General features: G+C 37.1%; 1 protein-coding gene across 4 annotated transcripts in view; it reads left to right on the top strand.

The window, feature by feature from the left end:
* The first annotated feature begins 2,929 nt into the window (after positions 1-2,929).
* Positions 2,930-24,267, top strand: part of TSPAN8 (tetraspanin 8) — a 31,554-nt gene continuing 10,216 nt past the window's right edge. For 2 of the 4 annotated variants that reach the window (XR_001000383.1, XM_011929332.1), the window contains exons 1-4: positions 15,212-15,384; positions 19,723-19,860; positions 21,314-21,388; positions 21,484-21,591. Coding sequence is in view for 3 of the 4 variants with exons in the window: in XM_011929332.1 (XP_011784722.1) it covers positions 15,250-15,384; positions 19,723-19,860; positions 21,314-21,388; positions 21,484-21,591 (456 nt within the window). In the remaining variant the exon portion in view is untranslated. Of the gene's footprint in view, positions 3,353-15,211; positions 15,385-19,722; positions 19,861-21,313; positions 21,389-21,483; positions 21,592-24,267 lie in introns of those variants that run through there. The other 2 variants (XM_011929334.1, XM_011929333.1) reach the window with 2 other exon arrangements.

Below are 24,267 nucleotides of genomic sequence, written 5' to 3'. Positions count from 1 at the left end.
TTACTTAGACTTTCCCTCTGTTCTTCCCCTCGATTGTCATTTCTTCTTATAATATCTCACTGTCCATTTCTTTCCTTACTGGCCTGGTCTTTCACAGGGTCTAAGATTTATTACTGACAATCTCCAACCCCTGCAGCCTCCCGCCACTGTTAAAATGTCTGTTATATGAAAATTTCTCAATATCTAAGACACATTAAATGAGTAATAAGTAAATGACTCATTCTCGTACTACAGAACTCAAGAGATAGTTGACGCCAGTAGACAGAATACTGATCTGATAATCCTGTGACCTTGTTTCTAGAAGGAGATCTGTCACTAACCAGTTTTGTGAATTTAGGCTACTCAATCTGCCTATGCTGCTCTTTTCTCAGGTGTAAGAGTGAGAGTTCATCTAGAACAGTGCTTCTGTACTTCTGTAAGTACGTATGTATGTTCTGTAACACCGGTCCTGAATGTGTCATTCAAAAATATGTTCTGAGATTATATTCACTTCAGAATTGCTATCACCTCCTTGAATATTAGAAAGTTGAAGGATCTGACAAGTCCTGAAATTAAGAAACTGTTTTTCTTTACCTAATAATTTTTTTAAAGGCAGAGGTAGCATATTGGTAGTTCCCTAGAGAACCTTATGAGGAAATCATTAGTTGAACTTTCTGAGGAGCTTGGGTGCCATTGCAAATCTCTGTAGCTCTAATGCCAGCTACTGTAGGTACAGAGGTGGAATAGGGTAAGATTTCTGCTTTTCAGGCATACAGAGTCAAATCTGGGGGAGAGACACAAATAAATGTGACATAGTGGCAATTGTAGATTAAGGTCTGTTCAAATAATAATGGGCTTGAGGACTGAGAAGTAAGTAAATCTGCCCAGAGTGGGGCAGAGGATGAGGAAGGGAAGGCTCCACAGGGATGTTGCAATAGAGAAGTTGGGAAAGGATGTTCCAGGCAGAAGGAACAAGGCATAAAATCCAAAGGTGTGTTCTAGGCCTGGGAAATAATTCTGTGGTTATGGAGCCTAGAAGCAGAAGCTGCCTAGGAAGAAAGTGGAGGGACAAAGTTCTAGCAAGTGAGTGGAGGACTTGTTTGCCATGTGCCATAAATGCTACCTTAAGGAATCTGAACTTTATCTTGTAGGTAAAAGGAAAACATCCTTAGATTGGGTTTTCATCATTATCATTACCTAATCAATAAGTATTTCTCAAAAAGAATTTTAAAGTGCTAAGGCAGAGAGGAGCTGGGACAGACTGCCAGGGAAATTAATTCTCATTCTATTAATACAGCTCAAGTAAGAAATGATGAAGGACTGAATAATGAAATGCAAAAGGATAAGATGGAAGAAATAGTTTTGACAGTAATTTAGGAACTACACAGACCAGTAAGAGTGATTGGATAGAAAGAAAGAGGAATACAAAATACCTGTACAAATTCAGCCTGGGAGAGTGTTGTGTGATTATAATATTAATAGGGGTAGGAATTTCCAGGAGTGAACTGTTTCATATAGGTTCTGAATTGGACTAGGGGGTTCTATTACACAGTAATTCTCCTGTACAAACATATCCATTGATTTTTGTGTTACAGAGTTCAAGAGTAATTTAACGAAAGACTATACAGGATTATTTTTAAGGATGTTCAGCATCCACCAAAATATCTATTTCAAACTAAAATGTGGTAGTATTCAATACATTCTTGTCAACAAAGCAGCATTTAAATCTGTAATTTTTTTTAATTTTAGCCTGTAAATGATAAATAATCATTTCTGGGACTATAATTCAATTTTGGTTTTCATTCAACCTGAAATTATTCTTTCAGCCATGGATTATTCTATATACAGAATATCTCAATAGAAGGTTGTGAAACTATTTCCATTTGCTAGTAGGAAACAGAACACAAACAATTTTAGTGATGATTTATATATTAAGCCATTATTTTTGGAATTAATCCTAAATTTGGCCTTTAACACTAAATATTATTGTTGATAATGGATTGAAATATATTGTATTTGTAGACAGGGAGTGGGATTGTTTCAGAAACATTGTATGCCAGTGAAAATTAGAAATAATATTTTTCTTTTGTAAGGAGTTCATGCTTGCTTATCATGTAAAACTTAGCAAAGATTCTAAAGAGTAATTTTCTTAACCTTTTAAAGTAGAGGGTTCTTTTATTTAGGGGGAGAAGAACTCCCTTTGAGAGGCAAGATGTGGAAACTAACACGACCCAGGCTGTTTACACAAAGCAGTCCACACCTCCCTGATTATGTCAGATAATTTTGCCTTTACCTGAGACAGCTGTCTTCTATTAGCACTAGAAACAAATAGTAAAATCTGTGGTCACTGATCCATGACCACCTTCTCATTTTGAATGTTTTGTCCAAGAGGACCTGGAATCCAGAAACTGAGTTGGTGGAAAAGAGCTGTTGCTAGATACAATTTATCAGCGGAAGGAAAGTACAGTGTCCACCTTAAAAACAAACCAAGCTATCAAAATGACTATGCATTATGAACACAATGTGGCAGTCAGTGCCACTTTATGATTTCTTTCCCTTTATATCATTAAAAAAAAAGATAAAAAGCAAATAGTCTTATCACGACAGGCAAGGCTGCCTCTCCCTCTGCAATTTCTGCAGAGGATTTACAGCAGCTCTGGAATTGTTTTGAAGTAAATTTAGATGTTTTGGAGGGCAGATACATGTACTGGTTGTTTTACTATTCTGGATTTAATGATAACAGGTTGCTATGTCTAAGCCTTGATATTTTGCAGATTTCTAAATGCATTTTATTGCATTTAGAAGAAATTTTGTAGTATTGAGAAAATGCAATGCAAAAATGAGTAGATACAATGTCCACTTAACTCAAAACAAAACAACCTTATTTCCCTGTAGTTGAAATGGAGGGCAGGGAAGTCAGGCAGTGGTTTCTGAAAGCCAAGAACATAGTAGCACTGTGCCATTCTCTCGCCTGATCCAGTGCCACTCCCTTCACTTGATATCTGTTTACTTTGGAGGAGGCAGTTTTTGAGAAAGGGTAATAAATATCCTGGCCCAGTGCCCCAGGAGCCATGACAAGCTAAGGAACATACTTGCCTGGAGATAGCCTTTGCGATATTTAAATGTGTGGGTTAATTTTTTAATCTACTTTAATAACCGTTTTATTCCTCCTTCTACTTCTTTGCTTTCTCTTTCCACCCTGAAGCCGTGGGTACAGAATCTCTGCAGGCAAGTTGCTCCAGAGCATATTGCAGGACAAACCTGTGACGAATAGTTAAATTCACGGCATCTGGATTCCTAATCCTTTTCCGAAATGGCAGGTGTGAGTGGCTGTGTAAAATATTCTATGTTTACCTTCAACTTCTTGTTCTGGGTAAGTGTTTTCCTTTTAATTATCAATTTTATGCAAGAAAGGGGATCTTGATACAAATATCGTAAACAAGAACAGACTGTACACTAGAGAAAGAGGAGAAGAGGGAAAATATATTTTCCATGTACTTGTTTGGATTTGTTTGTTCTTTCTTTGGTTATTTCAGTAATTGAAAATGAGCCAATGATTCAAAAAAGTGTACTTCAGAATCTGTGAGGATAAACATTTCATAAATGTTTTGATATTGCTGTAAAAACAATCACAAAGGAAAACAAATACCCCTTAACTAAAGGACAATTATTCTTAGTTGTATATCAAGCAGGCCTCCCTAATTTAAGGACTCTGTGGTAAAAACATGGTCTGATTCCATCCAGAGCCCGAGTCCTGATTCCCGCCCTTCACTTCTGGGTTTGAACAGGTGAATCACAGGGTGTGGGACAATAAAGATCATTTTCAGAGCCTCAAAGAAAAAAAAAAATGGGTCATGAAAAACTTGAGGGGGAAATGATAAAATTCCTAAATCATAAGAAGATCAAACTAAGGCAGTGGATATATATATATGTATTGGCATTTTAAAGTCAGTATTTTAATGTGTCATCACCCCACCTTTTAATTGACAGTGTTTGTATTTCAGCAATTTGTTATGTTTCTCTTGAAAGTTCATTGACATAGACATAACCAACAAATTGATAAGTGACATCTGTCATTGGAAAATGGAAAAACAAGGTGTGAAAAGAGCAGGCTGGGATGTTGAGAAATTGACCTTATCATTTTTAGCATATATGGTACAATTAAAGATTGTTTAAATGGCAATCAGTGGAACTAGCACAAAGTATTTAAATGAAAAAAGTATTTCGTATACTGGATTAAAAGCTAGCTTATCCACTCCAAGGATGAAAGAACTCTGGTTTTGCTTCTTTAGTAGACCTCTGTTTAGGTCTTTAGTAAACAGACATCTCATATCTATGTGTTGCTATATTTCTGTTGTATTAAAATAATGATGAACCTAATTAAACTTAGCTACATGAATACAGCTTTATTGTATAGACTGATTTTCCATTCAATGATCAGTAGTGCTAATGAGTACAAATAGATATATTGGTGAATTTTAAATAACTAAATATTTTAAAAAGTAAAATAAAGAAGGTAAAACAAATGGACTGTTTTTAGGTTAAAAAATGGGCTGCTTTTGCAAATACTAAATGTAGCTCATGCTACATATATGCCAGTTTTTTAGTTAGTTCTGATACATTTCTTCCCTTGAGATATTTAAATTGATTATGCATTGGAAGTAGGATATATTAAAAAAGAAAGACCTGTATTCTTTGATTTTATTTTGTTTCTAACTTTTTTTTTTTTTTAATGGAGAACTTTGAATAGTCACAAAAGAAGACAGGATAGGTAATCAACTCCATTGTCCAGCCCCAATGACCACAGAAAGATGGCCAATCTTTCTCCATTTTTACTCTATTCACTTCCCCCACCCCATATTATCTTGAAGCACATCTCAGATATATAATTTTGTCTGTAAGAATTTTAGTATATATATCTCTGAAACATAATAATTCTTGAAAAAAATGTAACCACAGCCAGGGCACAGTGGCTCATGCCTATAATCCCAGCACTTTGGGAGACCGAGGTGGGTGGATCACAACGTCAGGAGTTTGAGACCAGCCTGGTCAGCATGGTGAAACGCCACCTCTACTAAAAATACAAAAAGTTAGCTGGGCATGGTGGCAGCTGCCTGTAGTCCCAGCTACTCGGGGGGCTGAGGCAGGAGAATTGCTTGAACCTGGGAGGGGGAGGTTGCAGTGAGCTGAGATCGCACCACTGCACTCCAGCCTGGGTGACAGAGATTCCATCTCAAAAAAAAAAAAAAAAAAAAGTAACCACAATATCATTAAACTTAAAAACTTAATAAGAATTTTTAAAATCAATTGTTAAATTGATTTGACAATTTTAATCAATTGTCAAATTTGAGCCCATTCAGGGCTGAAAATTCCAATTACCTCATAAATGTTCCTGTTAGAATCAGGATCTAAATAAGGTCCACGCTTTGTGATTGGTTAATGTATATTTCATGTCTATTTTAATTGGTTGATTCTCCCCCAGTCAACACCTCTTTTTCTCCCTACTGAAATTTTATGCACTGGTGTATGTTGTTTGTTTTATCACATTGCCCACAGTCTGGATTTTGCTATTTGCATACCTGTGGTGCAGCCTGATACAATTCAAGGTCCTTTTGTTTTGGCACGACAATCATAAGTGTATTCTTTCATGAGGAGGCACTGGATGTTTGATTGTTTCCTTCTTTTGTGACATTCATAGCCATTGATGGTCAAGGGCCAAAAATCCATCATTAGTTCATTAAGAGGTTCAAAGTGATGATATTCTAGTTTCATCAACTTTTCTTTATTTATTAGCTGGAACACTTTCTATAAGGAGAAATTTCTCATTTACTGTTTCATTACCTGGGTATCCCATTTTTAATATTTTTTAATGACATAAAATACTTCTTTCTTATTCTTTACTTACCAGATTGCAAGTGATGAGTTAAGTTACTAGTATTATCTGACAGTGATAAGTTAGTATTTCTTTAAGTATCCTTATGAAATGATAGATCAGCTCCATTACAATGTTTACCCTTATTAATGTGCAATTTGTTTGATCTCTGGCCATCAGGAGCTTCTTCCAAGTTGACCGAAGTTCTTTTGAAATGATCCTAATAACTTTGATAACCTCTTTAGTATTTGGTTTGACATGTTCCAGATCACTTGCTTATTTCCTGTCCAGACCTGGAATCAGCTATTTCTCCACCAAGTTCTAATATCTGTCTTTAAAGAGCTGTAGTCATTGTTTTCCTTACATAATACAGAATATATATGGCACATGTAAACAAACCAAAATATTAATATGCTAATAAATGCAAGGCTTCTATTTTATTAAAGATGTTTCAAAGCTCTCAAACCAGTAGCAATCTTCAAATTATGAAACAGTTAAAATATATCTTTATTGTATTAAAATATCCTGGAAAGTGCTAATAGCTGTTATGAAGACATCAGAGGTCAGTGTTTCATTAAACAGCTAATCAGAAATTTGAAATGGGTATGAATTATCAAAATAGCAGTCTAGAAAGGGGTAGGTTATAGATTCAGGATTATTTACCTACCTACCTTAATAGGGTTTAAGGTAGATTGTAGAGGTCTGTACCATGCCACACCCACATCATTGCTTTCTGGGGAGTTCTTCTTCTTCTTATTCTTCTTCTTATTATTATTATTTTGAGGAATCTCCCTTTGTCACCCAGGCTGGATGGAGTATAGTGGCATGATCTCAGGTTACTGCAACCTCTGCTTCTCAGGTTCTAGCAATTCTCCTGCCTCAGCCTCCCGAGTAGCTGGGATTACAGGCATGCGCCACCATAACTGGCTAATTTTTCTGTATTTTTAGTAGAGAAAGGGTTTCACCATGTTTGGCCAGGCTGATCTCGAACTCCTGACCTCAGGTGATCCACCCACTTCCGCCTCCCAAAGTGCTGGGATTACAGGGATGAGCCACCGTGCCTGACCGGAGCTCTGATTATTTTACGGTTATATTATCTGTTTCTTTGATAACAAAGACAAGTCTTTTTGATGCTGTAGATTTCAGTTAGACCTTTCTAACTAAGGTCCCTTGGCGATTCCTACCACCAGCATATGTGGTGGGATTTACAATCTCTACGTAAGAGATTTTGAAGTGGAGTCTTTCAGTGAGAGCAACAGTTGTAAAAACCAGTGATAATTTCTTAGCCAAGAGGTGACATCAATATTTTAAATTCAAATATAGGCAGCAGGAGGAATCTCTGAGGTTAGGGAAGGTTCCTATATCTACTGTCCCTTCTATGCTCAGCTCTGAGCTCTCAGTTGGAATTTTACAATCCTTCATAGGAAATCAGCAATTTGTCACATTCCTAATACTTACTTAAGTAAAAATTTTAATGACCCCACTGATGTGGTTTTCTTATAGATGCCCAGGGCCTTGTGTTTTCAAATGCATTCTTTCTGGTATAACTTGCAAAACTGAGCCTTTGCAAAGTAAAGCCAGATGTTAAAATATCTCTTAGATATGCATGTGGTTATTTAATCTAAACAGACCAGGTTCTTTTGGGGGACAATTTGAGATATACCACATAAGTATATGGTGATTTCCATTTGTTAGAATTACTAATTGAAGAAAAACATGTAAAAGTGAAAGTTATTCCTGATTACTCATGCTAGAGTTGGATGCAAGTTAGAGAACTGGAGGTGCTAGAGATAATAGATAAATTATAGGTACAAAACCTATTTCCCTGAGTCTTGTTTCAAAAATAGATGAAATGCCCCAACTTTTTAATGCTCCTCTCAGATAGTTCAAGCCTAGGAATATTGTAGATGCTTATGGTGCCTTAGGGGTCTGAGTAAGTATGAAACATGGGGTCTTTGGCTGGTGGATGCAATGGAATAATGGCTAGAGACAGAGAGCTATGGAAAGGCCAGTTCTTAATGAGGGAAAGAAGAATAAGGTACATTATCAATCTCAAATGAGTCATAGGGAGGAGCCAAATTGTAAAGCTGAATGTATTAGTAACTGAAGGAAGCCACTGCACAAGGAGGTTTGAAGAAAGCAGAAAGAAGTCGGAACTTGTAGAGAGTCTGGGATCCAGCATTTCAATATTCATCATTTTATTTTATTGAGATTGGATGTGCTGAGAGCAATTAAAAGATTGGAGGCAAAGCAGACATAACCCTGAGATGGTTGTACACTGAAAAGAATAGGACACAATTATATTTTATTGTGTCCGTTGATGGAATCTTTCAAGATGAAGACCTAACAATGGCTGAAGTGTATGAATTTTGTAAATACAGTGATTGCCTGACCCTATGTAATTAGCATGGAACTAAAACAGCAACAAAAGGCATTAGAATCCACTGGTTGATAGAGCAGGCTGAACATCAGCTCCTTCATCAGTAGCCGTGGTTCTCTGGGGAAATTGGTTAACCTCTCTGTGCTTTATGTGTTCTCATCTGTAAAAATGGGGATAGTAGTACTATCTACCTCATGGGTTTGTGGTGATGATTAAATAAGTTAATACATATAAAGAAATAGGAATTAACACTAGATAAATGTTTAAGAAAAAGACATTTCAACAGTATTTTATAGGCATTTTTATGAAGCAGAAATATGTAACTGTTTGGCATAGTGATGAATAAATTTAAATGTTGAGTTTTAAAACAAAGAGGAAATAAGATAGCAAGAACATGATAAGTCAGAAACACTTCTATCATAAATTAAGGGAATGGGGGAAAGGTGGATTTTGTGAACAGACTGGCTGAGATTTCAATCCTGAATCTACCCCTTCTTGTTCTGGAACATTTCCCTTGGCTTTTCCGTACTCCAGTCTTTGCATTTGTGAAATAAAAATGATCATTTTATCTGGCAGAATTAATTGGAAAGATTAACTAAGCTATTTTATGGAAACCTGTAACCAAGGAATAATAGCACAATTAACGTATTTTTCCTGATTCCAAACATCATAATTGCTTTTTCATTTACGACTGTTAGAATCTACTGTGACAGTGTTTTATACATAATGGACTTTCAAAAGGTAAATATAATTTTAGCCCTACTCTGATCCTCTTCTCATCTCACAGGGCGAGGAATATGCAGGAGTAGAGGGATATGTCAGCCCCGAGGCTGCCTTGAATATCTAGGACCCAAATTTCCCTGCTCAAATGCCCTGAGAATTCTAAATCAAACCTTTTCCTCCAGGTGATTTAAGTGGGCACATTTTTCAAGATAGGAAGATAGGATACATGTTGTCTGTGCATATTACCTTGAGTTATAACTTCGTGATATAATGCCCTGTGGCCTGTGGGCTGTCATTTGTATTTTTCCTAGGCTTTTCAAATGGATGTACAGTTCTACAGGTGTTACTTATATGAAAGTTATACTTTTGAAACAATATGGTAAGAATATTACTGAAATTGTGTCATTTTTTGATTCAGAAACAGGATACAGATTAAATGCTGAACATTCATCTCTACATGTTTTGAAGTTAAATGAATATAGGGTTTTAGTGTTTACTGAGGCCCTTTGTGGGAGGAAAACAATGTGGTTGATTTATTTTCCCTAAATTTAGAGTTATTTAAAAATTAGAATTTGCAGCAGTTATACCGAGTGCTTGTTGGAAGATGCACATGAATGCAACCATGGAGACACATGGAGTGTACACTTAACACTTGTATTAGTCTGTTTTCACGCTGCTGATAAAGACATACCTGAGACTGGTAATTTATAAATAAAAAGAGGTTTAATGGACTCACAGTTCTGTGTGGCTGGGGAGGCCTCACAATCATGGTGGAAGATGAAAGTCACATCTTACATGGTGGCAGGCAAGAGAGAATGGGAGCCAAGCGAAAGGGGTTTCTCCTTATAAAACCATCAGGTCTCATGAGACTTATTCACTACCACAAGAACAGTATGGGGGAACCACCCGCATGATTCAATTATCTCCCACCAGGTCCTTTGTACAACACGTGGGAATTATGGGAGATACAATTCAAGATGAAATTTGGGTGAGGACACAGGTAAACCATAACAACACTCAATACAATAAACACCATTCATATGGGGCTGAAGATTTTTTAAAAACCATGATTGCAGAGTCTGCTAAAAGTTGAAGATTTTAATTTACTCCACTGGTTTACAGCATCAGAAAATCCAATATTGCATGAGGCTTAGTAGATCAGAACAGCATCAGGCCGTGCTTGTAAAGGGAATGCACATTCTACTCTTTCTTATTTATTTATTTATTTGTTTATTTTGAGACAGAGTTTCGCTCTTGTTGCCCAGGCTGGAGTGCAATGGCGTGATCTCAGCTCACTACAACCTCCGCCTCCCAGGTTCAAGCGATTCTCCGGCCTCAGCCTCCTGAGTAGCTAGGATTACAGGCATGTGCCACCACACTCAGCTAATTTTTTTTGTATTTTTAGTAGAGACAGGGTTTTGCCATGTTGGCCAGGCTGGTCTTGAACTCCTGACCTCAGGTGATCCACCTGCCTCAGCACATTCTACTCTGAATGAACTCTAAATCAGAATTTGTCTCATCTTGTTCAAGGAAATTTAGCATAAGACCTAATAGAAAATACTGTTGAATAAGTTAAAGATATGTAACCCTGAAGACTTAAGAGGGCAAGCACACATCCCTGAAAGAAATACTCTAGAATCTTGAAAAAATGTATGTAGAAATTGGTATCCACAATGTGATGCTAGAAAGTAACCCCTCATGAAACAGTGGATGGAGGCCATAAGAGAAGATAAAGTTTATCGGTGGACAACAGGATAAGATAAAAATGGAAATGAATAAAATATGTAAGGACTGCAAGTAAACTACAAACATAATAGCAGAATTAAACTTCCCTGTAGAGATTACATTAAATAAAGACAGTGACATAGAATCCCAAACTGATAAGCTCTCCCACAGGAAAATCAAAAAAGAAATCAAAATGTTGTGAAAGAAGATAATGGATACAGACAACAGAGAATGAAAACCCAAAATAAGCTGTGTTCCTGAAAAAGAGGACAAAATAAATGGAACACAAATAGTAATCAAATTAATATATGGAAATTTTGTGGAGCTGAAAACCTGTATGCAGATGGCAAGTGCCTGTTCTACCCCAATGAAAGAAGACATCTATGCCTAAATAAATATTAAGAAAACTACTAATTTAGTTAAAAGATAAATAAACATCTTACAAATGTCTAGATACAACCGACAAAAAAGAAAACAAGCAAATAATGCATAAGCAAAAATAAGGCTGGTGATATTCTTCTCCTGTTTAACCCTGAAAGTCGGAAGACAATGGAGCAATGTCTGATGAGTATTCAGAGCCTTTCACAAATGAATAAGAGAGAAAGAGATCTTTGGATATTCACACTGTAAAATTTACTGAAACATATCCAAAATGATTAAGGTATAAGTAAAAATTGATAGTTGAAGCGTGGGAAAATCATGGTTAAATGGCTAACCATTTTGGGTCTGGAAATAAAGAAGTCACGTGTCTAGATAGTTATTTTTTTATTATCTCAAATGTAAATTAGGAGGATATTTGGAAAGAGATGTAACAGAAAATAGCAGTTTAGTAACATTTACTCTGTGCTAAAACCCAAGACTGATTACACTAAATAGCATTTATTAGATTATATGGAGGAAACACTGTTAGAGATACAGAATAGTAAACGCAAACTCCATTAATTCAGCTTAACACAACCCGCCTCTCAGTTTTTGATAACTCAGGAAGGACAAGAAAAAACATGGATACAGGGGATCTAAATGATTTAATGAATGAAGTATATTTAATAAATTTCTAATAAACTTTGTAGCCTCTTGAGACTTTGTTGTCTTTTCTAGTATCTCTGAATCTTTAGAAATTGATGAAGGAAATGCAAAAAAACTCAAAAGTAACAATCCTACAGTCTGCACTTTCTTACCACAATGCAATTGAAGTAAGACTTTAAAATAAATGTTTAGTAAAAGAAGAGACCTGAAAATGAACAATAACAGTAGCAGCAGCAGTACGGTCCTAGTATGTTAGGGCTTTCGGAATCCTTGCTCCCTATCATTGTAGAGTCGCCTCTAGTGTTCTGTGGTTATCACAAAAACAAATTTTGTAATTATCCACTTGCATATTATTCTTTTTTATCCTCTCAGGAGCAGCACAGGAAGAGTTTCTTAAGCTTATCTAAAAGGTGTCCATTTTGGGACCAATTATGATGTAATTCAAAATCCACTCCTCCCCCTCACACAGCATTTTCAGCATTCTCCAAACATACTTCAATAAACACCCAAATAAAAGGGTAGAATTTGGAGGGAAGGAGTAGGGATGATTGGAGACACATTATTAGAGAAGAGGACAAATCAGCATTCTACCATTTATTTTTGTTCTGGATGATTATCTTCCCCCCTCCCCTCCTTTTTTTTTTTCCTGATATTTTATGTTCTTCAGCGTCTGCCTGTTCTTAGTCATCTGCTTGGGCTGTCATAACAAAATACTGTAGACTGGGTGGCTTAAACCACAGAAATTAATTTTCTTATAGTTCTGGAAGCTAGGAAGGCTAAGATTAAGGTGCCAGCCAATTGAGTTTCTGGTGAGGACCCTCATTCTTTGGCCATCTCATGTTTCTCACATGTTCTTTCCCTGGGTGTGAGTGGAGAGAGAAAGATTTCTCTCCTATAATGTCACCACTGCTATCAGATTATAACCCCATCTTCATAACCTCATTTAATCTTAATTATCTTCTAAAAGCCTATCATCAAAAACAGTCACAGCGGAGGTTAGGGCTTCAACGTATGAATTTTGTGGAGACACAATTCAGTCCATTGTAAGCAAATATCAGAATTGCCTAATTTCTTAGGATGCTGGTTCAGACCTATTGCATCCAAATTCCATAAAATGACGGCTGTTCTGTGAAAGCTGAGTGAAAACCACAGTGATTCTCTTCAAAGAGAAACCACAAGCAGGGAAAGGTAGGCCTAGTCAGTTCTGCAGGGTCCTGGAATCACGATACTAACCCATTTTACTTTTATAATGTTATCAACAGAAAATAGAGAGCAGGCATTTATTTATTAATTTATACTTTTAATTCTTTAAAATAGTATAAAAACATTAGGGGAAAAACCCTAAAAGCTAAACTTGGTAAAGGGCTCAAAGAACCATTATAATGGTCAATCTTTTAATAATGGGATGAAATAGTTCAGTATTATTCATGGCTCTAGGATGGTCATTCTTGATAGAAAATAAATTTACTTTTAAAGTCATTCAACAAAGTTATGAATAATTTCATGATATTAGACTGATGTTTACATGGGAATTTCTCCACTCAGATGAGAATGATATACTCTAAACATTTGTTTCATTTTTAAAATGAAGTTTGAAGAAAAGGTAGAGTTAGGGATGGAAATGATACTTTGGCCAGCTTCAAAGTTCCTGAAAAAGATTGTCTAATTCTGAAGATTAGTTGGGCAAAATATTTTTGACTTCTGGAACAGTTGGGTACTCTTTCTTTTAGATGTTAATGTTACAGAAAACTTTCAGTGGCTGAGAAGACTAAAAGTTGCTGTCTGAGGGGCAGATATGATTGATTTAATACAATTTGTGAATGATTTGATGTCTAAATACCTTGAAAGAGTAAATAGTAATACACAAACAAAAAAGTTAAAGTTTTAAAAAATATCACAGTGAGTTCTTACTAAGCTCTTACTAAGAATTCTTAAAGTTTTTTCATTGATAGTTTAACAAATATCAGGAAAGAATGCTACTCATAATAGCTATAAGGTTTATTAGTTACAGCTAAAGGCCAGAATGACTGTTAAGGCAACCATTATGAATCTGCCTGTGAAAAGAGAAGAAAAAAGAAAGAAGATAATCAGTGAACAAACTAAACAATGAACAAAAAGTTCAGTTGGTATGAAATTACTGAAAATCCCAGAGGGTCTCGTTATCATTTGACATAAATTATCATTCACAAACTGTTTAACAAAGAACTGGTAAAATGAGCATTTGTCTTCATTTGCAAATGAAATTAGAATTTAGTGAAAGGATGCTGTAAATCTCAGGGTTAAAGAAGTAAGGAAAATTTTCAAACACAAAAGCTGTGTTTTTTAATCATTTGTATTTTATGGTGTGTGTGTGTTTATGTGTGTGTATGAGATAATTGCATAGGTTATTTGGTGGTTAAAGAGGTTTGGTTTTTAATTGCATTCGTTATTTTGTAGGAGTTGAAGTATCTTGTAAGGGCGGGTTGGTTAGGAATTGCTCCGCGTTTTCATGATGTGATAATTAGCACCCAGGATTCCAATTTCTCCATTCAGAATGAGGGGTTTAGACCTAGATGATTTTCAAGGTCTTTTAGGGAGCACAGAGTCATTGTGCTTCCTAGTCCTTAACAGAGCCCTTGACTCTATTTCCCCTGCAAACTCAATGAGAAGCCATTAAAAGTGCTGTCTGGGGGTTCTAGACATATGTCTCAACCATGCATGAAAGCAGTGATGCTCCAAGGACATTTGTCTGTCAGAGCACAGCAAGGTCAGAATTGTCTACTAAGTCCTCCAAGGCCTGCTGTGTCTGGTATGTTACCAGGCCAGCTCTTAACATTCTATCTAATAATAGATCTTTGATTTTTGTTTTTGAAGCCACAATGCATAACTTTTTTTAAAAAACCCTGAATGACAAGAGTTTTCCTTACACTAAAGTAAAATGTGTTTTACATTTTATTGTGTTGGCATTGGTCCAAATTAAATAATCTGGTAAAGTCATTAAAGGAATTTAAGACTTTAAGTTCTGTCTTTCATTGTTCCTTCTCTCTGAGTAAACTTTACCACCTAAAAGAGCTTGTTTTTAAGATAGTTTTTTTGGGTTCAAAAACTGTTGATTATTGTGTAGCCTTGTTGCTGAACTGCACATCTTGTCAAATGTTTTACTTTTTCCGGTCTATCCCAACTTCTCCCTTCCTCTTGAATCTTAAATGAATGGTGACTATTCAATCATTCCCTTTTTTCCTGGTCCAACATAGTTTCTCACAAACAAACCCGGAGGCATGATAAAGATATTTTATCTTTAAACTGTTGTGACTTTTCTTTTGTATGCTACAATCTAGCAGAAACACAGGGCTAGAGTTACATGGAAAAATAACTCTTGTCCTAATGGAAATAACTTCTTGTCCATAGACCTATGAGTGAGTTGTGGATGAGAAATAGAATTATTCTCATCAAACTTACCAATTGCAATGTAACATTTCAACAATGATCTGTACATGAATATGCCTCATGTGTATCTTCCAGGTTGTGATAGTATAGTCAATGATAAACTACTGTCACCGGATAGATGAGAGGGTGTGGAATCAGAGTTTCATATGATCCTAATTGTATTCTTTTTTTGTTTTGTTTTTTTCTGCAGCTATGTGGTGTCTTGATCCTAGCATTAGCAATATGGGTACGAGTAAGCAGTGACTCTCAAGAGGTAAGTATGCAAAAACAAGTAACCCTTTCCCCAATGTAGTTTATTTCATTTATAATAATGAAAGTTATGACAATAATAGTAATAAACATGTCTAAAGTGTTTCTCTCAACTACTTCATGTAATCACTTATGCTGTTACGTGATTTTATAATTTAATTCAATCCATCAAAATTACTATGTGGCTGGCACTGTGCTAGTTGTGGAAAAATCTTTCTAGAGAATGGAGGAGGTGTTATTCAAAAAATTCAAAAACATTCACTGAGATACAGGTGGGAAGGCGCCAAAGTGGAAATTTTCCTCCTTTTACTATTTGTTTAAGGCCACCATTTGTTTAAGGCCTATATTGAGGATATAGGCCACCTCTCCTTCTCACCAAGAACAGTTTTTATAATAGAAGGTATTGACAATAATTTAGTTGATCCCAATGTGGTTGGTCTAAAAGGAAAGAAGATGAGAAGTTTTCTTGGAGAAGAATAATTTGAATCTGTATTTTAAAGGCAACAAGATACAAGGGTACTTGTTATTTACCTGTGGCAACTGGCCGTGAAGGTAACCGCTTGCCAGTAGTGGCTGATCTAACTCAGTGTAACTCAGTAATTCTCTGGGGATGTCCAGATTTTTGCTATATGTGTAAGATTAACATGACCCATTTTCCTCCCCCACACACCATTCCGTTCCCAGTGCCAAAGCTCTTACCCAGATCTACAGGACTGGAGGAAGTGTATTTCGTTTGGTTAATTCTGGTTCCAGCTATTGGACTCCATATGTGTGGTATCTGTTCCATGCCACAGTATCCCAAATGTGGGAAGAGTTGCGGGAAGAGGGAGGGGGTGAGCGTGCGGGGATTGTTCTGTCAGTTTTACGGAACATAATGCCACCCTGGCACCATTTCCTGGCTCCTGTGCTTTTATTCTTTTCTCTCCCCTCTTCTATTCTGGGGCTCCATCCCCGCAAATTATTATTCTAACACATTCAGAGCCATTTATTTGTTCTTTGTTTTCTGGGCTCTTGCCACTAAAGGATCACCTCTTCTACTACTAGAGCCTTTTTAAGGTATTTGCCCACATAAAGAGAGTTTCTCCTCTCTGAGAAGAACTTTGATTCCAAGTTGATAATTACTGAGAGATTATTAAGCCAGCAATTAAGACAATGTATTTTCTACTAAAACATATTATATCATGGTGCAGCTAAATGTCTTTGAACACGGCCTAGTGGAAAGAAAGATGAAAAGGGAATTAACGTCTGCTCTGTTTCCTTTGCTACAGTGGGTGGCTTTTCTGAAAACTTCTTTCTCACTGTATCTCTGTTTTTTTGTTTTGTTTTGTTTTGTTTTGTTTCTCTCTCTCTCCTGTTGTTCTTTTCCTTTTAAAATTTGCTTTCTGTCTTTAGAAAGCCCGGAGAATCACAGTGGCAATTAGTGGCTTCTACATTCTGTGCCTCACCATGGTGAAGAAATTGGGTGGGAGATGGGTGTGGCAGCTTTTTAGTAACATCCTAGTCCATCAGGATTTCACTGATTGTTTTCTACTGATAACTGGAGTTGTGACTTCCTGATGGCCTGGAGCTCTGGTGTTTGAGTCCAAGAGGAGCATTTGAAGATGTGCAGAATTTCCATCCTGTAGAATCTGAAGTCTGACTTTGGGACTCATAATTAAGCACAGAGATTAACAGTCACCTATTTACACGGTGCTTTGGCCCTTCAAGATGTGTGTGCAGCCTGCAATTTATTTTATTTTATTATTTTACTTCCTGTTGATATTTTCTTTCCTTCCCAGTGCTTCTAGTAAACAAATGTGGTGTTTAGTCTGTTAAAAAATTGTACATATTGGATGTATTAAAGGGGAACTGTTGTCCTTGAGAGGGTGCTACTCCACATCTGGGGATGAGAATGAATTAATAAGAGTTAGACAGCATCTTTAGTTACATTTTGACTCATGCTTCATCAGCCTGTCACCCTGAACAAAAGCCAGTGTCTACCAGGACAACATTAACCAGCTTGACTTATATAAAATTGGCTTGGTTTGTATTTATCTCAAGCCAGTGACAAAGAATCAAGACTAAGCAAAGAGCTGAATTTTTTATTAGTGAAAAAACAGAGGTAGCAATTTTAGAAGGAAAAACATGAACATAAACACAGAAAAGAAGGATGTTAGGGAAATGACAGATCTTTCTGCTGAAGTGTCTCATAGGGACCCTTTTTTCTACCTCAGGATAAACTTAACACCATGAGGAAAAGCACATGGGCAGCCATCCTTGTCCCAGGAGGTCCCTTCTGATCCAAAGAGGATTCCTGAGTCCTCATCTTTCAGGCTCAGCTGAATTTCTCTGTCTTGAAATTCTCCCCTTGTCCTAAGACACACAGGGACACAGTGTTCATTCAAGACAGCTTTTCAAACCCTACTGTGCCTCCCCTGGTGCAAACATCAGAACTCAGATTTCCACTTCATTCTTGAATAAGAATAGCCACTTGTTGGGCTGGAATTGGAACAATGACCACTAGACAGTCAATACACTGCTTTCTGGCTAGTCTCTGGCAGTGGGTCACCCTGCCCAGGTTAGCCTCATAGAAGTGTTTCACTACCTGCTGCACAAGTGCTGGTCACGCTATCTTGGCCTCACGTGTAGATATTTGAACTATTATTTGTATGTCTGGGGTATCTTCTCTAAGTTCTGATAACCCAGGCAGCGAGGCTTTCATCCTCTCACAGGGTTCGCCTGTACTGGCCACAACATTCTAGTGAAGCAATATTTAGCAGTAAGTCCATAGAGCTAGTTTCCTAATGCTTCTATTTTTGTCACATTTATTTTTATTCCAATGTCATGCCTGTTTATTAACAAAACTGATTTTTTAGCTCTAATATTAATAAGAAAACAATAAAAACAAACAAACAAAAATCTTTAGGACTTAACCAAGCTTTCAAAATATGTAAATTGAAACATTATCTGTAGGCATAGACTTTTAAGAGACAAAGGAGGCCTAGCTATCACAGAGATTGACCCAATTCCCTTCTATAAATGGGGAAACTGGAGCCCAGTAGGTTGGGTGACTGTTCCATATTTATTAGGACCCTGACAAAATATAGATATTTGTTTTAATGCTTTTATAACTTTAGCACATTCGTTCCTGTTGATTGTTGAATAAAAGTTTTCTCTAGGCAATAAGTAGAATTAAAAAGCCTTGAAAAACAAAAATATCATTAAAGCATAGCAGTCATTTTGGTATTGACTATTAAGAGAGCTGATCTCCGTGCTATATAGCCCATTCTGGGAGGCAGAGGTTTCGAGTTAGTCTAGGAACTAGTGCTCTATCTAGAGAGACCCTAGTAAATAGAGGTTATAGAAAACAAATGGGCTACATATAGGATTTATGCGTAACACATGCACAAGGCTTTACTTTTTCATTGTGATTTACTTCTGGATAAATCCACATATCGAGGACAAGAGGTAGACTGAGGCTAGGTGTTATGAGGGTGGTGAAGACGAGTATGTGTGTGTTGTTGGGAGAACTGAATTATGCCTGGTGGGTAGCCCACCCACTATAAAGAACCCTAGGATTTTTTCCCTCTCATATCTCATTAACTAACAGTCAAATTAAAGAGTTTCTAGATGACTTTATGGACTATGGCTTTTGGGAACAAAGAGATAAAATTGATATGAAATATCAGGAACTGGATTTCTTTTTAATGAAGATACAAAGCGTTTTTATTAACCCGTGGAAGTTCCCTCATGTCCCTTTTCAGTTAACTCTTGTTTTCCCTTCTGCCTTGCTCAAAGTCAAGCACTGCTTTGATTTTTATAACCATAGTTTTGCTTATGCTTGAACTTTATAGAAATGGAATCATACAGTATTTACTTTTTTCTGTAGCTTCTTTAGCTCAGCATAATGACTCTGAAATTCATTCATATTGTTGTGTCTATCAGTAGTTTAAAGAACTTGAACTTTTTAAAGAATTAAAAACCATAAGAACACATGCTTTATAATGCTACATTATGTAGAATACACAAAATATGTGAACCAAAGATTACATCAAGAAGAGTAAAAGTAACTGTCCTAAGCTTTTTAAAATAGGGTTTAAAAAAACCTATTACATTTCTTCTACCCAGCTTTCAACATATCATTTTAGAAAAATATAAGGTTGGAAACATTTGGGCAAATAGCACTTCAATAGAATGTGAGCTCCATGAGGGCAAAGATTTGTACTTTTTAAGATCACTGATGTATTTCAGGGTCCTGGCACAGGACTTGACACATAGTAGGCACTCAATGGATATTTGTTGAATGAGCAAAATCAACTTCAAGGAAAAGAATTTTCTGCCATTAATCTCTTTTTTACTTCAGGTTTTAAATTCTACAGATTTAGGCTCTAGCTCCTATGTTGCTGTGAACATATTGATTGCTGTAGGTGCCATCATCATGATTCTGGGCTTCCTGGGATGCTGCGGTGCTATAAAAGAAAGTCGCTGCATGCTTCTGTTGGTGAGTTCTCTAAACAAATCCCAGTGTCCAACCTTCAGACTCCAGAGAATTCTCTCCCATCTCTATTGTCTGTTAAAAAATGCCATGATTGATGAAACTCTGCCTCCAACTTCTCTTTAGAAGGTTTGAGTGTGTAAGCTGATCTGGCTTAGATTTGGCTTAGTTTGGCTTAGAAACTGGAGGATACTCTGAGAGAAGACAAATTTTAATCATTCATCCATTCATTCATTCACTCATTCAACATTACTGCCATACCACTGTGTGTCAGATATTGTGCTAAATAATACATAAGACCTTTAGAACCTACTAGGGATGATTAATAAGTAAGCAAATAGCTACAGTGGGAGTGGCCTCAGAAACAAAGGGCAAGACAGGGGATGGGACTTTCAAACCAGGGCAGAAGTGAATAAGGTATTTGTATGAGTGAGGGTAGGAAAAGCTTTCTGGAAAGCTGGTGTGTTTGGGAACTGAGAAGCCTTGGGTATGGCAGGAGACTGGCAAGACTGTTTCCAGTAAATGGTGGAAGATGAATCCAAGTGTAGGTTGTGGTAAAATCATAGGTGTTTTACGTGCCATGCTAAAAAAAAAGTTGAAATGAATGAGATAGTCAGAATTGTCTCTTAGAGGACATCGAGAAGGATAAATTGGTTTTGGATAATTCACAAGCATTCACTTTTAACATAATACAGTAGAAAATGGATATAGTTAAAATAATCGGAAAAAATCAAGTGTTTAGCAGATACGAATATGATGTAAAAGTTTATCAGATCTAATCTAAACTTATTCCTCTAATAAGTAAGGATTATATCAGTACCTGAGAAAATGTTTAAAACTGTTCGATTATTGGGAGGGATGATAGAGACAGAGTTCTAAAGGGACTCTAACATTCCTAGTGATTGCTTTTTGAAAAGCAAGGCCTTATTTGCCATTGGAGAATTTAATTACTCAAGGAGCTTGTTTTTAAAAATCTAATTGTCTTTGGGCTGCTTCCTTCTAAATTATGATTCAGCATATCTGAGGCCGATTTCAGGAATCTATAGATGTAACAAGATGCCAGGTGATTCTGATAGTGGTGGAGATGCTGTTTCAAAGCCAGTTCTGAGTTTGTGTGAGGTTGTGTTTGATGAAGAAAGGGAAGGAGTAAAATAACATTCAAATACATTCATCTCAGTTTTCAGACTTCCCTCTAGTCAATATCATACAGATACCAATAGTTGTTTTGATAATTTTTTGCCTGAACAACTTTCCTCAATCAGTCTCTGGAGCAAAGTTTTCTGAGTAGTAAAGAACCCAAAATTTTCAGCTTGAAGTAAAAAGTGGAATAAATGAAGAGTGTGACTGACACTCTCACTGTGATATAATCCCGGCTGTAGAGAGAAGTGCTGTGCCAAAATGTCCCCAGATGTTACTGAATGCACTGAGGATAATGTATATTTCTTTTCCTCTTCTTCAGTTTTTCATAGGCTTGCTTCTGATCCTGCTCCTGCAGGTGGCGGCAGGTATCCTAGGAGCTGTTTTCAAATCTGAGGTGTGTGTACAGATGTTTGAAAATTTTGAAAAAGTTTGAAAAATTGAAATACTACCTTGTGGCATGAATAATGTAAAATACTTTTCCATTTTCAGTCTGATCGCATTATCAACGAAACTCTCCGTGAAAACACAAGGCTTTTGAGCACCACAGAGGAAAGTGCAAAACAATTCCAGCAAGCCATGGCTGAATTTCAAAAAGAGGTAATTAGAATTTGTTGTTCATTTTAAAGAGTTGGACATAGTTCTTCTGTGTTTGTTTAGTTTTTAACACATAGTCCTTAAAGATTGAAAAATGTCTCCATTTTGCAGATTTTGATTGATTATTCTGTCGCCATGCAATAAAGAAATATCTAAGATATTTGTAATGACTTTCTCACTTCATACAAAGTTCTGAAGCAGTTTTGAAGGACAGAAATTAAGAAGATACATTTAAGACAGAAATTCGAGGTTAAGCCTCGAATGAGTCAAATCAATAATAGTTTTAATATTTTCCATTTACCATTTAAAAGGATAGTAGGTCTGGGAATCTCCTCTCTTTCTCTCTCTCTCCTTTTTTTTTTTTTTTTGAGACAGAGTCTTGCTCTGTCACCCAGGCTGGAGTGAAGTGGTGCAATCTTGGCTCACTGCAACCTCTGCCTGCCGGGTGATTCTCCTGCTTCAGCCTCCTGAGTACCTAAGACTACAGGCATGCGCCACCACACCCAGCTCATTTTTTGTATTTTTAGTAGAGACAGGGTTTCACCATGTTGGTGAGGTTGGTCTTGAACTCCTGACCTCAAGCGATCCGCCCGCCTTAGCCTCCCAAAGTGCTGAGATTACAGGGGTGAGCCACCGCACATAGCCTCTCTCTCTTCTTTTTAAAAAATAATTAATTATTTTGAGGACAGGGTCTTGCTGTGTCACTCAGCCTGGAGTGCAGTAGTACAATCATAGCTCACTGCAATTTCAACCACCAGGACTCAAGAGATCTTCCCACCTCAGGTTCCTGAGTAGCTAGGACCACAAGCACGCATCACCATGCCTGGCTACCTTTTTAAAAATTATTATCATTTTTGTAGAGAGAGGGGTCTTACTATGTTGCCTAGACTGGTCTCAGATTCCTGACCTCAAGTGATCCTCCTGCCTTGGCCTCCCAAAGTGCTGGGATTACAAGCATGAGCAACCATGTCCAACCTCTCTTTTTCTCTTTCTCACCCTCCACCACTTCTCTGTCTCGTAAAAATGTAATAGCTAACATTAATTGCTATTATGTACCAGGTTTTCTATCCAGTAGCTCATTTAATACCCACAACAACCCTATGGATGGGTAATATCATTATCCTCATTAACCGTATTTTACAGATAAGGAGATTGGGATTTAGGAAGGTCTAATAGCTACCAAGTGATGGGTTGGAATTTGAACCCAGATCTGTCTGACAAGTCTATTATTTTTTAAATCAGTATACTATCCCCACCTTTTTTCTTTAAAGTCAAAATATGGGTGGGCATTGAAGGTCTTCTACTTTCTGGCTCCTACCTAATATTTTAACTTTACTAAGTACTGCTCTCTAAAGAGTCAACTCTAGTCTAGCCAGGTTTGTGTACTCAGGGTCCCTTGAACAATTCTGCCTTCCTGCCTTTGCGTCAGTTTCCATCCTTGGAGTGCCCTTACTGCTTTTTCCTTCTGAATATATGCATGTCACAGAATCTTAGGAGAGGCCTGAATTTTATAGGTCACTGAATCTGACTTCTCACTGATAAACATATTTTATATTTATGGTCATCTACACTCAAATGAAATATTAAAGTGGTGAAAGTTTACTAATTTTTGCCCATCCCGCTTATATACAAGTCTGATGATTAGTATGTTATTTCTTAATTTGAAACAAAATCTGCCTCCCTAGGATTTACATTATTTAGTACTAGTTTTTCCAGAGTTTCAGAGGAAAAAAAATTATTGATGCTTTTATATATGATAGATTTTTCTTTGACAATGGCTATTGTTCGACTCCTAAAATCCTTGCTTTTCAAGTGGAAACATCCTTGGTTTCTCGAACTGTTTATCATATGCCTTTTCTTTTTCCTCCAGAGCAGTCACTAGTTCCTATTTGGATAGACGCCAGCTTGTAAAAATTCTGCTTAAAGCGTCATTTCCAAAAGCTGAAACCTGATATGGGTCAGTCCCTGTTTAACTTCCTTTCTGATGTGCTTTTCCTAGCTCCCCCTAGTTGCATCCTTTGATTCTCTCCTTTCCAGGATCATTCTTACTCTAGAGCCCAGCTTAAAACAGGCTTAAAGCAGGAAGAATTTATGTAGCCTCAGTACCTCTGCTGGGTGGGGCTGAGCATCCCAGACCCGTCCCAAGGTGTTGACCTAGGACAAAATATACTAGAGATAATCACTGAGCCTCTGGTTTGGGTCCTGAGTAACATCTGCTGCACACCTCCCTGGATTCAAGGTCTCCGTGCCAGTCCTGGGTTTCTAAATGTTCTGTTTGTTGTAGCATGTTCTCCTGAAGTGCTCCTGCTCTTGTAAAGAAATCCTATGGCTGAAGTTCCTTGTGTTCGTAGGACTATATTTATTCAAATGTCCGTTATGAGTCTCCTTCTTGTCTTCCTTTTCTTCTTCTCCTCCATCTCCCCTTCTTCTTTTTTCTCCTGCTTCTTCTGCCGATTCTTTTTCTTCCTCCTCCTGTTCTCCTCCTGCTCTCCCTTCTTGTCCCTCCTTTTCCTCCTCCTCCTTGTCCTTCTTCTTCTTCTTTCTCCTCCTCCTCTTCCTCCTCTTCCCTCTGCCTCCTCCTCCTTCTTCCCCCTCCTCCTCTCCTTCTTCTCCTCCTTCTTCTTCTTTCTCCTCCCTCCTTCTCCTCCTCCTCTTCTTTCCCCTCCCCCTCCCCTCCCC

This window comes from Colobus angolensis, unplaced genomic scaffold (genome assembly GCF_000951035.1).
Source record: "Colobus angolensis palliatus isolate OR3802 unplaced genomic scaffold, Cang.pa_1.0 Scaffold80, whole genome shotgun sequence".
NCBI lineage: Eukaryota > Metazoa > Chordata > Mammalia > Primates > Cercopithecidae > Colobus > Colobus angolensis.
The sequence above is the reverse complement of the archived record's forward strand: the minus strand, read 5'-3'. Positions and strand labels throughout refer to the sequence as shown.